Source organism: Phialemonium atrogriseum (assembly GCF_030411735.1).
Source record: "Phialemonium atrogriseum strain 8032-3 unplaced genomic scaffold QBC33scaffold_21, whole genome shotgun sequence".
NCBI classification, from domain to species: Eukaryota; Fungi; Ascomycota; class Sordariomycetes; order Cephalothecales; family Cephalothecaceae; genus Phialemonium; species Phialemonium atrogriseum.
In genome coordinates this window covers 207939-225648 of record NW_026848158.1, presented here as the reverse complement: position 1 = coordinate 225648, position 17710 = coordinate 207939, and the positions used below count along the sequence as shown (strand labels likewise).

Sequence of the window (17710 nt, the reverse complement as noted above, 5' to 3'; positions counted from 1 at the left end):
GCCCGGCACAAACCCCCAATAGCCAAATGCCCCTGCGGAGACAAGCTCATAATTATTCAGAGATTAGATTGATGTGATGCACACTGGTTGTCACCTTGACGTCATGGATGCGAATCAGCAACCAAGAACATGATATGAAGATGAGACGAAGGTGCATGTTTGAATTCAAAGCTCGGTTGTCCTGGAAAGATACCAGAAATCGAAGAGCAAGCCCACAACATAATTAGGCCATCAGTATGTCTTCAGCAATTGTCACAGGAGCGACAGGTGAGGGGATATTTCCAACCGTCTTCTAGGACAGTAATTAATAATTACTCAATTAAACAAAAGGAATCCTCGGCCGCCAGATCGTGAAACAGCTGGGTCAGGATCCCCAGAAATGGAAGAAGGTGTATGCGCTCTCGCGCAGCAAGAAGATTGACTACCCGTCCAATGTCGAACATCGCCACATCGACCTGACGAGCGACGCCAAGGAAATGGCCAAGGAGCTCGAGGGCGTCGAGGCAGAGTATGTCTTTTTCGCCGCATACCTGCAGCAGGGCTCGGAGCAAGGGAGTTGGAATGTGAATGGTGAGCGCGAACCCGAAGGAGAAAACACCCGAGGGAGAGACCAAACCCGCTGAACAATCCGTCCGTCTGATAAAACCAGGCGCCATGTTCGAGAACTTCCTCTCCGCCCTCGAGACCACCGGCGCCGCCAAGGGGATCAAGCGCGTCCTCCTCGTCACAGGGGCCAAGTACTACGGCGTGCACCTCGGCCCGCTCAAGCTCCCGCTCCGCGAGGACGACCCGCGCCTCGAGGGCGCCGCGTGGCCGCCCAACTTCTACTACCGCCAGCAGGACGCCCTGCAGCAGTTCTGCGCCCGCAACCCCCACGCCAGCTGGGTGGTCACGTACCCCAACGACGTGATCGGCTTCGCCGAGGGCAACTTCATGAACCTCGCGACGGGGGTGGGCCTCTACGCCGCCATCAGCCGCGAGCTTGACGGCGGCGGCGACGGCGGCGGCGGGCTCGTCTTCCCCGGCAGCCGCGACTGCTACACGCGCCTCGACACCTTCACGTCGAGCAAGCTGCACGGCCGCTTCTGCGAGTGGGCGGCCCTCGAGCCGCGGGCCGCGAACCAGGCCTTCAACGTCGTCAACGGCGAGCCCGAGAGCTGGCAGAGCCTGTGGCCGCGCGTCGCTCGGCGCTTGGGGGGCCGCGTCCGTCCGGACCAGTTTGCCGGCGAGGGACGCCTGCCGGCGCGGGCCGACCTCGCCGAGACGGTGCCTGTCGCGGCGGTGGCGGATGAGGTCGGGTTGAGGGGGTCGCTGCCGCCGAGGGGGGAGCTGGCGCAGAGGATCAGCCTTGCGAAGTGGGCACAGCTGGACGAGGTGAAGAAGGCGTGGGAGCGGCTTGCGGAGAGGGAGGGCTTAAGGAAGGACGCGCTCGAGTTGGCGACGTGGGAGTTCGTTGACTTTGAGCTGGGGAGGAACTATGATGTTGTCCAGAGCATGACCAAGGCGAGGGATTTTGGGTGGAATGGGTAAGTTTTTTTCGTTCTTTATCCAGAAGGGGATGCTGACTTCTGTGGAAATGCAGGTATTGCGACACGTGGAAAGCCCTGTCCGATGTCTTTGGCGAGCTCGAAGCTGCCAGCATCTTACCCAAGACCCATCGTGGGGATGGGAATTAGGGTGGCCAAGATATCGGACCGCGCCCGAGCTGGCGTCTCGTATTTCCACAGTCCGTGGTGGGAGTCGCCGTATTTGGATGCACATTAATAGCGCTCGATGTGGAAGGCGGGGCTGTTGCTTGGGATTCGACGGCCAGCCTGATAATCGCAGATATAACACACGGAACTGGATTTCATGATTCGTTCGGTGGGCCGACCAGGTCTAAAGTGAAACCCATGATGGTGCCGAGACCTGGAGTCTGAAATATGCGCCTCCGTATGTCGTCGCCTTGACCTATTCACGACCTCGCCGCCGGTTCTAAAGAGACGTCAAGAAGCTGGATGGCGTCCATCTCACCAACGGTAATCCTGGGATGGTGGATGGGAGTATGAAACATTATCATTAAACTAGTATGCAGAGAGTAATCTGGCTCGGGGTATTCTTCCACTCTAACGCTCTCTCTTTCTGCTGACCCATCCGGCTCTACTGCAAGACAGCAAAGGACCAACCCGGCCGAACCGTGTGAGGGTTTTGCAGACCGGTCTTCATCCAGCACGAATGCTCATCCGCGGTATCGCCCTCCATGAATCCCCACCCGCAACCGGTACAGCCTCTCGTGCCGGCGCAGTTGTCCATGCAGTCGGCAAAGCTGCGCGTCGGCACGTTCTTCAGGTCCACCGCTCCCTGAGCCCCGCTGAAGTCCAGGCCACATATCCGCAGGAACCGCTTGTCCGAGGCGGGTACCTTGTATATGGTATTGTTTGCGCCAGGGCAGGTCGTCGAATCCGAAGCTGCAGCTGTCGACGAGGCAGCCGTCGACGTGGGAGAAGGTGTCGACGTGGTGATCGGGCTGTTCGCAGTCGTGGCGCTATTCGATTGTCAGTAAGGCGGTGGGGGAAAGAAGACAGAATAGACAATGGGTCAACAAACCTGGAGGTGCTAGCAGACGCTACCGATCTGTTCCTCCCCACGCCAAGTCCAACGCCAACACCAACACCAATAGCTACCCCAACCGCCAGAAGGATGATGGACACCACCAGCCAAAACAGCCCTCTCCTCAGCCCACATATCCTCCTCCTCTGCGGTCTCGGTTCCTTCGGCTCAATGGACAAGGCCGTCTCCAGCGCCGCCGCCGCTGCCGCCGCCGCAGCAGCAGCAGCAGCAGCCGCTGAGCTCCCGGCCTTGGCCCCAGCCCTCCCGCCTACGCCCTTCTCCTCATCGCCCGCGTACTCAGGCGGCGTCGGAGTCCCCTCCCTGTAGAACGTGTACTGCAGCGGACCGGCGTCGTCGCTGTCGGGCCAGCTGGCCGCCGGCTCGGGCGCGGCCTCGGCGGCTCGGTCGCGGACCCGGTCTCGGGCCTGCGCCGGGGGCGGGGGCTGGCAGACCTCGAGGCCCGGCTGCTCCTCGACAAGCGAGGCCAGCTGCCTCTGGCGTGCGGCGGAGATCTGGCGGCGGGGATGGGGAGGAGGAGGTTGCGGTGGCGGCGACGGGGTGCCGGACTGCTGCTGTCTCGGTTGCGGGTCTGTTGGGTGGTGGTGTGAGCTCATTTGCGCGCCGGGCCGCTGAGTCCCATCTCCCGCCCCCGGGTGTCGAGAAAGACGAGATGGGATCGTTTCCCAGCGGGTGGTGCCCTGTCGTGGGGTTTGTTGGACGTGCGATCGGTTGGGCGCTGGGCTGGAGGCAGAGTTGCAAACTTGCAAGGTCTCTGGGGAAGGGGAGAGGAGAGGAGAACAAGGGCCTCAACCCTTGTCAGCCCAGTCACCCTCGGGCCTCGGGGCCTGGGCTTGGAAACCTCATTTCCCCATTTCCCACCCTTGCCCCATTGAGCTCAGCTGAAGTTAAGCTCTTGCGCTAGGGGAAATTATGATCACGTGGGGCTGACTGCCAAGCCGGCAATCTCCACGATGCTTCCGATACTGACCTGGAATGCTGGACCCGACATCATCGTCAGTCCCAACGTCATCGATGAGCAGCCGTGGCTTGAAGTCAATCCACGTAATACCACTTCCAGTCTTAGATGCACCTCACAACCCCTCAGAAGATCGCTATATTGTGGCATTCACCCTCTTCTCTTGATCTCATCACCGAGGTAGATCACCAGGGTAGTTAGGTTGCGATCTTCGATCGTACATATGTCTTGCGCCACAGCTGCCCCATCCGGCAACACTCGGTCTCGACGTAGGGATGCCATTGGTCCCGCAGTCCCGACACTCCTTGTACGTGAAGCCCTACAGATGAAGTCCATCGATTCTCTACTGTCGTCCGTCCACTCAGGAGACAAGGAACGGGTTAGCCCTTGGGGACGCTTCCCTGTAGATCGAAAATGGCAGGTCGACAGTTGGTGGGTGATCGTAGGCACAACGGCCGAATAACTTTCAAGCCTTGCGTTGTCTTGCGTTGTCTTGCGTTGTAAAACATCCCCAGACTTGTCGTGATCCGTTGGCGCGGTCTGTACATCGGCCCACGGACTGGATATTGGTAGGCTGGAGTACTGCGTATATTGCCGCGTTGCAAATTCGGCATTGCTTGGTGATATGGGGTCCAAGTCAGGCCCCGAGTGATTACTTTAGGCTAGGCAGCAACCTAACGCTTGGAAGCTGGGGTATTAGGTAGGTATTCACTCCCAGTGACGGGGAACCAAGCAGTGGAATATAGACCAATGTTGTAAACTGCAAGTCAACAACCCTGCCTAGTTGGTCAGATGGGCACCTCGTGTGTTCCTCTGGCCGATAATGATGGCAACCTTGAGGTTCCGATTCGACTCTCATGCCAGGTTAATTACATTTCTTTATCTGTTTGACCTTCGAATGTCCCTCCGCGCAGCCGCGCCTACTCCGAGAGAAACTCCCAGTTCTCCCACCATATTTTTTTCCGTTTCTTTTTCGCGTCTCCCCCATTGTCACGCCTTCTGGCCCTGTTTTTGTTGTCTTCCCTCGTATGTTAGTATATCACTCTACTCTGGTGGTTTAGGTATGACATTTGCTGTCCTCTCTCCTACTAGGTATCTAATAATCAGTTGGTACATCTCCAGTTGACGACGAACCCTTTGTATTGCTGAGAAGCTTGTGGTTGGGAAGGATGCAAACATCGACTTGAAACAGACGTTGCGCATGGGAGAAGATCTTCCATTCCATACGTTTAGCTGTTGATGAGCTGACTACAGTATTTATGACAATCACTACGCTCCCCTTGCTCGCAGAGCCATGGATCAACGCTCCAAATTTGGACCCATTCTTCACACCTCCCCAACCATACCCACTGCCGTTAACAGCGTCGTGGTTCGTTAAACTGGGTGGATGGCAGGTGCTTGTCCGACACCACCAAGCTGGTCAGCCCTTCAGCAACTTCATGGCCGAGACCGGCCTTCCCGACACCCGGAGGGCGCGTGTGCGGTGACCAAGATCCTGCTCCACGTGGGAGCGGGAGCGGGACGCGCCGCTGTCTACAGCCATATGTTCGGCGAATAACCCTGGCACCATTTCCTAGGACACTCCTGGGCTTTCAGGTTCAACCCTTGGCCCAATATATTGTCGTATCAGAAAAGACAAAATCGCCCGGCGTGTCCTGCTGCGGGAAGGGGAACCTGTCGAACGAGGCGTCTATGGTCTGGAGCTGGGCGAGTTCGAATCCGGCGCCGTGGGTGTCGTGGTACCTATGCCAACGTCAGCTGAGAAGGCGTGCTATGTGGTCGCGGGCAACGCGGTCGGGATGCCTCAACAAACGCACGTCTCGCAGACCCCGAAGGGGGTGCCGACCAGGCAGCCCGGAAGCTGCTTGCTAAGCGCCTCGGCCCACGTTGGCATGTAGAGATGAATGCCGTAGACGAGAGTGTGGGAATCGATCATCTCGAAGGCTTGAGGGGTGTCCACCGTCTTAAATCCGAGCGACTCGCAGAACTCCTTGTCGGTGTCGCTGAAGGCCGGTTCTTGGATAACACGCTGGATGGGAGAGCCGTTGTGTGCCTCTGCAAGGAGTGGAAGAATGGTCAGCGTGCAGTCTTGCCTACGGGGCGCGGATGATGGTGTCACACGGACCTAGCATCTCAACCACCGCGCGGAAAGCCTCGAGCTGCACATGGGCAACGCGTTTCTGGTGGTAAAGTGTCGCAATCGGGTCGAATGAACCTACGGCGAGGCAGACGGCCTTGGTCACGGTGACGTGGGAAGCCACATTGGAATTGACCAGGTCCCTGAGCTTCGCATGACACTGCGATTCCCTCCAGGCGGCGCTGATGCGGTCGTGATCTCGAGTGATCTGCTGGAGATCGAGCTGCGGGGAGGGGTTTGGTGGTGTCCCAAAGTCACGAGCACCGGGGCCGGCTGGACGACGACGGGAGGTGCCTTTCTTTGGCTTGACTCGTGTCCACTGGCCGTCGTCCTCCTGGGCAGGCGCGCCGTTGGGAGCAGGAGGGGGGCTCATCGTCAACTCCGGCCTCCAGGAGGGAGTTCCTCGTCAACCTATCAGAAAAAGTGGTTGGTTTCCTGGAGGTTTCTCTACGATAAGCATTTGATAGGCAGAATTAGTTCACCGCCCGACGGATTGGGCATGGTCACACAAGGGGCCGAGCTTATCCCTGCCCAGCAAATTGCCTTTAATAGCCCAGATCAATGCGGAATGTTGTGCCATCGTCGTGTCCGGATTATCGATACGAGAAGAGCAAGAGCACGATCTGCTACAAATCGTGGTCCGGACTCTTCGGCAGGGGAGCCTCATCGCATTGCGTGGATGGGATGGCTGGATGGACTCATCTGGCCCCGTCTTGAGCGTCGTCATTTGATGGATCTATTCCGTCCAATGTTAACCCGTCAGCAGCATGCTTCCTGCCCGTGAAACCATCCACTTCACCAACTCCGAGCTGTGACAAGTATCACCGTTGTCAAACCCCAATTGTCAGCGCTTGCGGGTGAGACAGATTGTTTCTCCATCATGTTGGCTCCCACGCTTTGGGGTTATTCCCTTCAGCTTCGACAAATAATAAAACACGATGCAAATCGTGCAGCAGTGCCAAGTGGTCTGCTTCAGTGGTGGGCGTGTCGCCAAAAATACCTACTTATGTGGGATGGCCCGCTGCGATTGGTGCTTCTCCTGGGTTGCGGGCGCTTAATGGCGACGAGAGGTTGGGTGAGAATTGGGGAAGTGGGAACATGGCGGATGGTGCCGGGGCGGGAACCTGCTTCGTTGCTAATAACGATGCGTGCGCAGTACGTACCAAAGTAATGCATCTCTGCCCAACCATTGGCTGCATGTTGGTGATAGGTTGCAGAGTCGAGGCAGGCGTTCTCCTCTCGCATTGGCCAGCCACCCACAGCTCAAGTGAGCGACTCGCCGGCTCCATGATCAGGGCTCGTGCCTCGTTGGAATCTCATTGGCCATCACCACTCTCGCCGACATGGAACGGGAAGCCGACATGCACGACTTGCACATCGACCCTCCATTTTTTGACGCCTCTGACTGGTTCCTCTGAGAAAGCCGCGCTGACAGGGGTCGATAGGTGTGGTCAATATGGGTCAAGTCAACTCGGGACACAGGCACTCGGCGGCTGGAAAGAGACCCGGAATGGCTGCTGCCAGAAAGAGAGAGTGATATTATCCTCCCAGTCCGCCCTGCCTTTTCTGTTCCTGCTTTAGCATTTCTCTTTCGACAAGCACTATAACCATATCCACTCGTCAAGAGGTCTTGGAATTTATTGGAATTATCTCCGGTCTCAGCCACGCCAGAGTTTTTTTCCCTTTCTTTTCTCGCTCCCTCGCATCTACGAACCAGCCCCGACGACTGCACGGACGGAAACGCTGATCTACGGAGGGATCCTGTTATCGCACCCTGAGGGTCCGGGGAAAGGCGGGGTCAACCACGGTCAGCTTGGGTATCCACGGAAAACCGGCGGCACAACACATTCGAGCTTGTGAGGAAGAAGGATAGGAGAGAACTTCAAGAGGAGGAAGCTGTCCGAGTCTGCGGCACATCCCCGACGTGTAGCGGGCTTTGTTCCCTTTCGTTTTCGTCGCCTCCACCCGATCGATACCCACCCACACAAATCCCGAGATGCTGTCTTCAACACTACTCACCCTCGCCAGCGCGGCGCTCGTATCATCACACACAGTCATCTCATATCCCGGCTGGAGAGGCGACAACCTCATCACGAATGACACCTTCCCGTACGGCATGCAATGGATGTATCCTTGTAAGTAAACAACCAACCACCCCTTCAAGCCCCAGCCGAACGGCTCAAAACTGACATAACATCACACAGGCGGCGGCATCGGCACGACCACAAACAGGACATTCTGGCCGACAACAGGCGGCGCGCTCTCCTTCCAGCCGGGTTGGTTCCAGGGCCACCTGAAAGCCAACATCTACGTGAATCTAGGCTTCGGCACCGACGGGCCCGACAACGGCCCCAAGAACATGTCCAACCCCATGGTGCCGCCGTTCCAGATCCTCGGCCCCGGCAAGGGCCCCTACCCGGGCACCGTCTGCCTGCCCCAGATCCCGCTGCCCGCCGGCGCCAGCGTCAGGGCCGGCGACAACGCCACCATCCAGCTGGTCGAGCTGGCCGCCCACGGCGCCGCCCTCTACTCGTGCGTCGACATCACCTTCGTCGAGCCCAACGACCCGCGCCTCGCCGAGGTCAACGAGACCAACTGCTTCAACAGCACAGACATCGGCTTCGCCGACATCTACTCCATCACCACCCGCGCGTCCGGCGAGACAAACGCCACCACCAGCGCCGCCGCCCATGTTTTGTCGTACCCGCGCGCCATGGCTAGCCTCGGCTGGCTCCCCATCGTCGTGGGCGGGCTGTGGGTGCTGCTGTGATGGGGGGGTTTCTGTATGAGCCCCGGGATGAGGGTGGCGAATGAAGTAGATATGGGCGGGTGGAAGATGAAATGGACCGCAGCCGTGTATGTATAATTGGACATTCCTGGGTGGCGTTTACTGATGGGGGAGTTTGGGTGCTTGGGATTCGGAAACCCTGGGGATTTCTTTCTCGCCGCCGGCTCCAACCGGGGTTTTTTTCTTTGGTTTGTCTGCGTTGGTATGTTCGGGCCTACCTTTCAGACTCGGCGAGTCGGGGGTAGGATGGACGAAACGCGCGGCCGTTCCGGCTGTATATAGAAGCCAGATAAATTCACGAGTGGTATCGTTAGCTCTGTCTTGTGTGAATCGGTGATGATATTCCGAACGGAGCAATGACGAGTCGAGTCTCTCTACACACGTCATCAGCTTGAAGCACCTGTTTCCCTACACTTCTCCCACCACTTGGATGCGGAGCTCTATGCATTCGTCTATCGTAACGTAACGGTTTATGAACTAACAAAGCCAATTCCCAATGATGCAGTGTGCCAAGCCAAGATCGCCGACACATTGCCAGGCACCCTACCTAGCCCATCTAGCTAGGCATCCATCCCATCCCCACCGAGATGCCCGCCACCCGGCCCCCCCCCATCAGCGCAACAGAGAAAGACACTCGGCCCCAACATCCTTGACGCGGCCCTCGGCGGCGCGGTCGACCGCCCCGCGCACCCACCCGGCCGCGTCCAGCGCGCCCGCCGTCCGGCGCACCTCGCCGCCGACGCACAGCACCATGCCCAGCGCCATCAGTGCCCGGTACGCCACCTCGCCGTCGCCCTGCTCGCGCAGCGTCTTGCCGAGCACGTTGCACAGCAGGAGCAGCGTCTCGGGGCCGACCGTCTCCGCCGCGGCATCGGGTCCGCCCTTGGACTGCCCGTACGCTAGGCACGCGTAGTTGAACGCCACCGACGTCAGCGCGATCTGCACGTTGCGGTTCGTGGCGCCGATCGGCCCGCCCGCTGACGGCGTCTCCCCGGCGATGCGCTCCATGGCCGCGACGACGGTGGCTGCCTCGCGGGCGGCTACGGCGCGGCCCTGCGGCGTGACGAACAGGTTGGTGATGGCGCGGAGGGCCATCATCACGCTGTTGTCGTTGATCCGGAGGGTCGGGTTGTCTGGCTCGAGGGCCGCCGATAGGACCGCCTGGACGATGTTGCCGACGCCGGGGATGGAGAGGGTGGCGACGGAGGGGGATGGAGCCATGCAGCGGATAAGGTCGAGGCCGGGAAGGCGGTTGGGGTAGGACCATTTGGTGGTTAGTTTGATAACCAGCCTGACGGCTTCATCTGGAATATCGAGGGGCTTGCCCGGGGTTACAGAGCTGAGGGTAGTGGTGAGGCGGCCGAGAATGGCCTCCTCGGAAGGATTTAGTGCAAAATCCTTGTCGCCGCTCTTGATGAGGTCCGCATTGAGGGACAGTATCTTCTTCTGGATGGGCTCGAACTTGGCCTGGGTCAGGGTGATGTACTCTTCGTGCGGTAGGTACTTGGTTTTGGCGGGCTGAGAGACATCGCCATCGCCCGGTCGGTATCGAGAGTTGGTGCCATAAGGATCGGGATCTGTTGGCTGTTCACCGGCGTTTTGACCGAGGGTGACCCCTTTCGTGTTCTCAACGATAAAGTTTGCGACGCTCTCAAGGTAAGATATGGGAAGGTTGTTGTCGGAGAGGAATTTTGTAGCGCTGTCGTAAGGGTTTTCCGAGACGTTGTAGGGAAGCTTCAGCGGAGGTTTGCCGTCTTCGATGTCGACGTCGAAAACATAGTTGTATGCTTTGCCTTCATGCATGACCTTTTGCGTATTGACAGCAGATTCGACGACGGTGCCAACGGCAATCCATTTCTGTTCGCCTGTGAAAAGTGTCAGCTCTCCCTCGCCCTCTTTTGGCTACTCGGAGAAGGGGAAAAAGGATGGCTTACTGGAGGACCACTGATGCGCAGTGACGGAACCATCGGCCTCCTTTATCATCTTCACCTGGCCGTCCCTGTTGCCCGAATGGACCGTCAACCAGTCCGGTCCGTCGAGAGACTCCTTGTTGATTTGGGTAGCGAGTTGCTGCTGCGGGATTGCAGAGGTCTTGACCGACTCGTTGAAGTGTGCCAACACATCCGCAGGTGCTTCTCGTTCGGGGCTCCGGCTGAAGACACGGATGATAGAGTCACTCGCGCCGGAGACAATGTCGCCCGAGTTTGCGCAGACGGCAACGGACCAAACAGATATCGCAGGATGGGTGATGGTCTGTATGCACTTGGTGCCATTCCAGACCCTGACAGTGCGGTCTTCTCCTGAGCTTACAATCTCCCCGGTGGGAAGGCACGCGAGTGAGTATATGAAGCTTTCATGCCCATGAAGCTCTTCAGCCTGTCGGCCGCTAAGCTTCCACAGCCGTATGACTCCGTCGTTACTGGCGCTCGCAAACTCGGCACCGCTCGGATGGCCCTTGATACCTGTCGGGAGTTTGCACAAGGCACGCACGACTTCCGGTGTAGGTATTGTCGCCCTTGGCTCGACCTCGCCAGCGGTGTTCCTGCGCAGGTCAAAGATGCGTATTTGGTGGTCCGCAGAACCAGTGATGACGGTATTTTCGTCCAGAGCAAGCACAGCCAGCACGCTCTTGCTAGAGTCATGGTTCAGCAGCATCTCTGTTTCCCATTTGCCAACCATCCAGACCCGGCATTGTCCGTCCCACCCTCCCGAAACGATCCAGGTGCCCTTTGGCGAGACGTCTAAAGCGCAGACATTGTTTGCGTGGCCGATGAGAAGCCGTTCGGCGTTGTCATGGCTAGTCGATGTGGGTTTTCGTACTTCGATGATGCTATCCTGGCCACCCGAGACGATGAGCCCGCCTGGGTAATCCTGGGAGGGTTTGAGATATGAGAGGGAGTTGATGAACGCATGGCCTACGGCGGCCGTCGAGCCGTCAAACGCCGGGGGTGAAGCGGAGGTTTTGCTCCAGACCCGGACGGTGTGGTCTCTGGAAGCGGAGATGATGGCATCGGGGTTGGGATAGCAGACAGCGCGGACCTGATAGAATTAGCAGGGGTGAGCGGGTTGAAGGTTGAGGAGTCGGCGAGTCGGGCGAGTCGCTGCGTGGAATTCGCACTCACATCAGCCTCGTGACCGAGCAGCTGGGCCGAGAGCTTGAAGTCGGGCATGGTGGGAGCGCGGGGCGGCCAGGGCCAGCGATGACGGATATGGAGAGAGAAGGGGATGGAATCGGACACACAAGACTTGGTGAATATTCGAAAGGCGTCTTGAAAATTGGTTATCCCCTCTTGTATGCGTATTTCAGCTCGCGGGGTAGAAGTCGCAGGTGGTCAGTGGGACTGCCCTAGGTTTGTCAAAGGGCATCTCGTCGGGACAGTCGCATTCGATTGAGCTCCATCAACATCCATGATGGATGACCAGGTGTCTCGGTTAAACTGCGGGAAAATGAGCTTCAGCCACACACCCCGCATTGACAACTGTGGCTGGATAGAACTTGGCTGCTTGAGACTCGAGGTTGCCCCACCATCGCCGCCATCAACAACTTCCAGAATCGCCAGTCGACGCTTGTGTCCTCTCGCGGCCTCGCCTCTTCCATCCTGCCCCACGACTTTTCTCTTCGAGCGCAAGGACTGAGGATGACGGTCAGCTCGACTTAAGATTGCGCGCGCCTTGCTCTGTCACGACCAACGTTTTACGACCCGTTACGATTCCAAACTCTCTCTTTTTTTCTGACAACCCTTCCACCCCCGGAATTGCGCTTTGCTCTTGTCGCCGCAAAATCACAGACCCCTCTTCTAGGTTCTTTGTCTTTTCAGTCGGTGTCCTCACCCTTTTCCCATTCTCGACCTCTACTCTCGCTGGTAACCCTCGACTGTGTTATCGAGTATTTTCGCAGCCTGCCGAGTTTCTTTCTTCGGATCCGTCACCGCCACTGTCTCTCCTCTCTCGTACTTGACCGCTGGAAGGAATGGCTTCCGACGCCCCCCGCCAATATGTCCCTCTGACCTGCCATGGCCACTCCAGACCCGTCCCACATTTAAGCTTCTCGCCTCTCGAGAACGACGATGTCTATTACATGATCTCTGCTTGCAAGGGTATGGGCCTGATCAGCCCCGCGAGAGCCTAGGAAGCGACGACTAATACTGAGACAGATGGGAACCCTATGCTCCGCGACGGCCAGACCGGCGACTGGTACGGGCCCCCCTTCCCCCCCAACTCCATCCTGCTCGCTCTCAACATTGGACTGACAGATGTGATCACAGGATCGGAACATTCTTCGGCCATAAGGGAGCAGTGTGGCAGGCGAAGCTGAGCCCGGATGCGTCAACCGCCGCGACTGCCTCAGCAGACTTTACTGCGTGAGTGCCTATATCTCCCTCCTCGCGTCCTTCTAGCTATTTCTTTCGTATCCCAAAGTTCTAACCCTGAAGCAGGAGGGTTTGGGACACACACTCCGGCGAGCTCCTCTACATCCTCCAGCACGACCATATCGTGCGCGCCGTTGCCTATCCGTTCGACAACTCGGGAATGATTGCAACAGGGGGATTCGAGAAGAAACTTCGCATTTTCGACCTACAGGAGCAGAAACCCACCACCACGCCAGGTGTCAATGGTGCCGACGCCACCGTGACCGCGGTCACCATCCCGACCTCCATGGCATTTGAGATTGGCGAGGGCACGCATACTCAGCCCATCAAGTTCATTGCTTGGGCCATTGATCCCAACGTGCTCGTCACCGCGTCGGGCGACACTTTGCGGTGGTTCGATGTGCCTAGCCGTAGCTGCATCCGGGCAGAGAAGCTCGATGCCGAGATCAAGTCCTGTGAACTGGTTTCCCTCGCGCCCTCCGTCGTCTCGCCTACCGATATTGGTGGCGGGCTGCCGGTCTTAGCTGTTGCGGCGGGCAAGACGGTTTACTTTTGGGGCGGTCCGCGAGCCGATCAAGAGTTGAAGCGCATGACTCTGCCCCACGGCATCGCCAGTGTTGGTCTTGATCTTCGGGGCAGGAAGTTCGTCGCGGGGGAGGAGCCAGGAACCTGGGCTCGGGTTTATCGCTGGGACGATGCGAGCGAAATAGGCATGTTTCCCCAGCCCCCAATTCTCCCAACTCCGCTAATACTAGGCTTTGCAGACGTTCATAAGGGCCATCACGGGCCGATCTGGTCCATTGCCTTCTCGCCCGACGGTAATCTCTACGCCACCGGGTCCGAGGATGGCACGATCAAGATGTGGAAGAACTGCGAAGGCTTCTACGGCCTCTGGCGCGGTGGTGCATCCGGCAGTGCTGAGCGCATCACGGAATAGGAGGTAGTGAGTCGCGATCAGCCGGATGGAGCCAGCGAGAATGAGGACGACGACGCCCAGTGCAAACGTCGGGTTTCCAAGAGTGCGGAATACGCGTCTACAACATGCGAGACGCCTGTTACGCCAAAACGAAAGACAAAGACCGCCGTCAACCCTCCGAGTTCCGGTACCAACAGGTTGCGAGAATTCCAACGACGGTTGAAGGGACTCAGAATCTCGCTGAGTCAATAAACTTGACCGGTTCTCCACCCTTGGGAAACGGGATGGGTTGCAACAACGCAAATTGAGCCCCCCGTCATTATCATCATACATCACCATCATCATAGACAATACTGCTTTTTTCTTGAAACCCCCATGTATCTCGTCGCATTCATCCGAGCAATCTTCGCTTCTAGCCGGCCACGACGGGATTAATATGGGGCATCCGATCTCGGGGCAAAGTTCCGCGTGCTTGCCTGAACTCTCCTCCCGTGTGGTGTTGGCGATGGTGCTCTCGGGCCGACAAGCATCAACAGGAGGGGAGCCGACAGTGCTTGGGCATACATTGCTTTGATATTATGCATACTAGACTCCATCAGGGCACAAGTTAACTTAGCTCTGATTAGACTCTTACGCAGATGGGCATAAATAGAAACACATATGGAATGCCACCATGCTCCTGGCATTATGACGGGATGACCAGCTTGGAATAGTGGCGCATGTGCAAAGATGGACGTGCAGACCGACGGAGACCTTTTCCGAGTCACCTTGATATCTATGAGCAGAGTATAATCGCGTGAATAACCACCCTAGTAGACACAAAGCAGATGCCGATATTCCCAGCCCAAACGCCCCCGCCAGCCTCATCATCTCATCGTCAACAGGGAGGATTATCCCCTGCCTCGCACCCAACCAGCCAGCCAGCCCGTATATCAACGAAGGAACATATATCCACCCCCCACACCCACCACCCCCAATCCTCACTGCACCGCGTTGATCTCGTACCCAAGCAGCACCTCGGTCGAGGTGCCGTCCCAGCCCCTGGTGCCCGAGGCGGAAAGCATGAACTGCGACGTCGGGTCGATGTAGATGGACGAGATGACGCCCGGCCTAGGCGGCCCGGGGACGATCAGGAACGGCACGGCCGAGTGTTTGAACGCCGACGTGTCGCGAAGGTCGTACAGGCGGAGGATGTCGTGGGAGGCACTGCCCGTTGTTGTTAGCCACGCGCACCCACATGGTATACAAGTATGCATGTATATACGACAGACAGAACAAAAAGAAAGAAAGAAAAAAAAAAAACTCACCAGATCAAATGCCGCCCATTCACCATGGGCCGCACGCAAGTGACGGGCCCGCTGCCGGCCGGGAACTTGAGCACCCGATCGGGCTGCCAGGACCCTCTGGCGCGGTGGATGCTGAACTCCTCGACCGTGCCGTTGCGCCGACCCGCGTAGATGCGGTCCCCGTCCGGGCTCCAGCACGCGCCCATGCACCAGGGGGGGATGCCGGGCCGGTTGCCGATGCGCGCCACCGGGTCCGGGACCCGCCTGTCCCAGACCCGGATCGTGCCGTCCATGGAGGTGCTGAAGAAGGTGGTCGCGGATGCTTGGGTCGGGTCGTGGTGCGGCGGCGGGGGGGCGGAGTTGAAGACCATGGAGGGGGAGCTGGGGTCGTGGGGTTGGGAGGAGGTTGGCGGTGCGTCGGTGGTCTGGGAGGTGAGTTGTTGTTGCAGCTGGTATTGTTGATCTGCGCCAGAGGAGGGAGGACGGGCAGAGGGTTGGCTCTCGGCGGTTGTGGCGTCGGTGATTGTCGGTGCTTGACTGAAATCCATCGTGTCCTGTGAATTATTCGCGTTGAACACGGAGCTCTCCCCGTTCGCTAAGCCGTCGTTGGCTGCGCCTGCAGAGTGCTGTACGGCCGGCGGGTGTCCGGCCTCGGGATCGAATGCCGGCGCAGAAGACAGGTCGGCGTCACCCATGGCAAAGTCGCGCGAGTGATCCATGCCATGCTGGCCAGAGTCATCGCGGAGCGTCATCTCCATGGCCCGCGAGAAGTCGTCGTCGTCATCTCCGCCAAAGGCCCCTCCGCCCATGGTGTTGTCGTTATCACCAAACAGCGAGCCGGCGGGGCTTCCAAAGAGCGACTCGTGAGCCGGCGAGCCCTGCCCATCCCCCATGCCGCCAAGGTCGGCGCCACCATCCCCAACCGCACTCGCACCCGCAGCCGCGGTCGAATCGTCTCCGGTCCCAGCCCCGTTGAAACCGTTCACGAACACGCCCGGCGCGATGGGCCGGTCATTGTTCCCCTGCATGGTCTCGCTTCTGACCTCCTCCTCGCCAGCCTCGGCAGGGATCGGCGCACCGCTCGCGGGCCGCAGCTCCAGCGTCGAGATCTGCCCGCCGCTGCCCTCGAACTTCCGTATGACCTGTCCGTTGTTCAGGTCCCAGTCCAGCACCATCTTGTCCCAGCTCCCGCTCAGCACGCTCCTCTCGTCCGGCGCCAGGGACAGCGCGCTCACGGCATTGGTGTGGCCCCCGTCCCTCAAGCAATATATCCGCTTCCCCTCGTCGTGCCTCACGCTCTGCAGGTTGATACCCCCGCTCTCCAGCCCGCTCAGCAGCCACAGGGCCTGGCTATGGACAGCGAGGCTGTACACAGGGCTAAGAACATGATCCTCCGCAACGGCGGCCCTCCCGCCCGCGCCGCCACCCCCCCCGCCGGAGCCCCCCACCGCGGGCGGCTCCTCGTTCTCCCAGTAGCTCATCAGCACGCCCGCCTTGACGACGCTGTCGACGAACGGGTGCCGCTGCGCCACCGTCAGCAGCTGGCGGCCGTTGATGGTGGCCGCGCCGTCGTACTTGCGCACGTAGCCGTCCGCCCCGCCCGTCATCCAGAACCGCATGTCCGGCGTCGCCGCCACCGCGTTGACTGACGTCGCCTGCGGCGCCGCCATCGTCGGCACGATGTCGTACACCCGCGCCGTGACCGCCTCCCGCCGCGGCCGCAGCTGTCGCGCCGTGGCCGTCGCCGTGGCCGTCGCCGAGGACGACGACGGCGCTGCCGATGGCGACCGCTTGCCCGCTGATGACGCTGTCGCGCCTGCGTCGGCGGCTTCGGGGCCGGAGGTTGTGGTCGTTGTTGCGGTCGTGGTTGTTGTCGTCGCCGCTGCGGTGTTGTCGTCGGCTAGTGGTTTGTCGCGTCTTGTGTCCGGGTCTTGGGACTCGTCGAGATCGGCTTCTGCCTCCGCCTCTGCATCTGCCTCTGCCTCTGCCTCTGCCTCTGCCTCTGCTTCTGCCTCCGCCTCGGCTTCAGCTTCAGCTTCGGCTTCAGCCTCGGCTTCCGCTTCCGCTTCCGCTTCCGCCTCAGCGTCTTCTTCCTCGTCGTACTCGGGCTCCTCCTCCTCGCCTTCGGCTTCTAGATCGTCGGCATCTTCCATTATCTCGTCTTGCTCGTTTTCCGAGCTCTGGTTAGAATCTGTTTGGGGGGAGGGGGCGGGGCAGGGTTGAAGAAGTCAGCGAAAGTGTGGTCGTTCGGTTTTGGGGAGATCAGCACGGATGTCAAACCAACCTCGATCATCCTCATCCATTTTGATTTTTTTTCTAGCAGGATAAGGTTCCGGTTATGTCCTCAGAACGAGAAACTCTAGCCGAGAGAAGCCACAGAAGGTGCGAAGACACCAAAGCCAACGACGAGAATTCAGCCAGCCAATTCCTAGGAATCGACGGACGTCGTCCTCTCAACGTCAATATTTCGCGATTCTGGGGAACCCTGGACGGGTCCGTTAGTTGGCATGGCTAAAGGTACATCCGTTTTGGTAGCGACACCATAGAAATCTCATGTCACTCCTGTTCCGCGGCCAAGTCTCAGGCCCACATACGCGCACGGGCCATTCCACCTGGTTGAAGGAGCCGCATTTAGGGGAGTGACGTCG

General features: G+C 58.9%; 7 protein-coding genes across 7 annotated transcripts; 3 read left to right on the top strand and 4 right to left on the bottom strand.

The window, feature by feature from the left end:
* Window positions 1-236: 236 nt before the first annotated feature.
* On the top strand, window positions 237-1676 carry QBC33DRAFT_456218 (uncharacterized protein; the record flags this gene model as incomplete). Its single annotated transcript, XM_060424801.1, has 4 exons — window positions 237-267; window positions 331-570; window positions 650-1526; window positions 1583-1676. 4 exons carry the CDS (start codon window positions 237-239, stop codon window positions 1674-1676), a joined length of 1242 nt encoding a protein of 413 aa, XP_060281192.1.
* Window positions 1677-2037: 361 nt separating this feature from the next.
* On the bottom strand, window positions 2038-3453 carry QBC33DRAFT_545411 (uncharacterized protein). The gene is made up of 2 exons (XM_060428558.1): window positions 2587-3453; window positions 2038-2524 (listed from the first exon to the last, which is right to left on the bottom strand). Exons 1-2 carry the CDS (start codon window positions 3201-3203, stop codon window positions 2140-2142), a joined length of 1002 nt encoding a protein of 333 aa, XP_060281191.1. The 5' UTR covers window positions 3204-3453; the 3' UTR covers window positions 2038-2139.
* A 1474-nt stretch (window positions 3454-4927) lies between these two features.
* On the bottom strand, window positions 4928-6169 carry QBC33DRAFT_179110 (uncharacterized protein). Its single transcript, XM_060422419.1, has 3 exons — window positions 5691-6169; window positions 5383-5620; window positions 4928-5308 (listed from the first exon to the last, which is right to left on the bottom strand). The coding sequence occupies exons 1-3, from the start codon at window positions 6073-6075 to the stop codon at window positions 5164-5166; spliced, it is 768 nt and encodes a 255-aa protein (XP_060281190.1). The 5' UTR covers window positions 6076-6169; the 3' UTR covers window positions 4928-5163.
* A 1217-nt stretch (window positions 6170-7386) lies between these two features.
* QBC33DRAFT_179214 (putative gpi anchored protein) lies at window positions 7387-8531 on the top strand. The gene is made up of 2 exons (XM_060422420.1): window positions 7387-7837; window positions 7907-8531. Exons 1-2 carry the CDS (start codon window positions 7699-7701, stop codon window positions 8470-8472), a joined length of 705 nt encoding a protein of 234 aa, XP_060281189.1. The 5' UTR covers window positions 7387-7698; the 3' UTR covers window positions 8473-8531.
* Window positions 8532-8701: 170 nt separating this feature from the next.
* Window positions 8702-11867, bottom strand: QBC33DRAFT_545402 (PFU-domain-containing protein). Its single transcript, XM_060428557.1, has 3 exons — window positions 11613-11867; window positions 10425-11529; window positions 8702-10355 (listed from the first exon to the last, which is right to left on the bottom strand). The coding sequence occupies exons 1-3, from the start codon at window positions 11658-11660 to the stop codon at window positions 9103-9105; spliced, it is 2406 nt and encodes an 801-aa protein (XP_060281188.1). The 5' UTR covers window positions 11661-11867; the 3' UTR covers window positions 8702-9102.
* Window positions 11868-12460: 593 nt separating this feature from the next.
* On the top strand, window positions 12461-13797 carry QBC33DRAFT_579912 (WD40 repeat-like protein; the record flags this gene model as incomplete). The annotated part of the gene is made up of 5 exons (XM_060431169.1): window positions 12461-12587; window positions 12645-12684; window positions 12756-12851; window positions 12927-13570; window positions 13625-13797. The coding sequence occupies 5 exons, from the start codon at window positions 12461-12463 to the stop codon at window positions 13795-13797; spliced, it is 1080 nt and encodes a 359-aa protein (XP_060281187.1).
* Window positions 13798-14392: 595 nt separating this feature from the next.
* On the bottom strand, window positions 14393-17546 carry QBC33DRAFT_496277 (WD40 repeat-like protein). The gene is made up of 3 exons (XM_060425571.1): window positions 17347-17546; window positions 15084-17253; window positions 14393-14982 (listed from the first exon to the last, which is right to left on the bottom strand). The coding sequence occupies exons 1-3, from the start codon at window positions 17363-17365 to the stop codon at window positions 14757-14759; spliced, it is 2415 nt and encodes an 804-aa protein (XP_060281186.1). The 5' UTR covers window positions 17366-17546; the 3' UTR covers window positions 14393-14756.
* Between the last annotated feature and the right edge of the window lie 164 nt (window positions 17547-17710).

Bases quoted from the DNA above. Each gene is read 5' to 3' on its own strand.
- QBC33DRAFT_545402 (XM_060428557.1), bottom strand. From the start codon at position 11,660: ATGCCCGACTTCAAGCTCTCGGCCCAGCTGCTCGGTCACGAGGCTGAT. The intron at 11,530-11,612 runs GTGAGTGCGAAT...TAATTCTATCAG, and splicing joins TGCTCGGTCACGAGGCTGAT to GTCCGCGCTGTCTGCTATCC. The intron at 10,356-10,424 runs GTAAGCCATCCT...CACTTTTCACAG, and splicing joins TGCGCATCAGTGGTCCTCCA to GCGAACAGAAATGGATTGCC.
- QBC33DRAFT_496277 (XM_060425571.1), bottom strand. The intron at 14,983-15,083 runs GTGAGTTTTTTT...AACAACGGGCAG, and splicing joins AATGGGCGGCATTTGATCTG to TGCCTCCCACGACATCCTCC.
- QBC33DRAFT_545411 (XM_060428558.1), bottom strand. From the start codon at position 3,203: ATGAGCTCACACCACCACCCAACAGACCCGCAACCGAGACAGCAGCAG. The intron at 2,525-2,586 runs GTTTGTTGACCC...ACAATCGAATAG, and splicing joins GCGTCTGCTAGCACCTCCAG to CGCCACGACTGCGAACAGCC.
- QBC33DRAFT_179214 (XM_060422420.1), top strand. From the start codon at position 7,699: ATGCTGTCTTCAACACTACTCACCCTCGCCAGCGCGGCGCTCGTATCA. The intron at 7,838-7,906 runs GTAAGTAAACAA...AACATCACACAG, and splicing joins CATGCAATGGATGTATCCTT to GCGGCGGCATCGGCACGACC.
- QBC33DRAFT_179110 (XM_060422419.1), bottom strand. From the start codon at position 6,075: ATGAGCCCCCCTCCTGCTCCCAACGGCGCGCCTGCCCAGGAGGACGAC. The intron at 5,621-5,690 runs GTCCGTGTGACA...CACTCCTTGCAG, and splicing joins CGCGGTGGTTGAGATGCTAG to AGGCACACAACGGCTCTCCC. The intron at 5,309-5,382 runs GTGCGTTTGTTG...ACGTTGGCATAG, and splicing joins CCCTTCGGGGTCTGCGAGAC to GTACCACGACACCCACGGCG.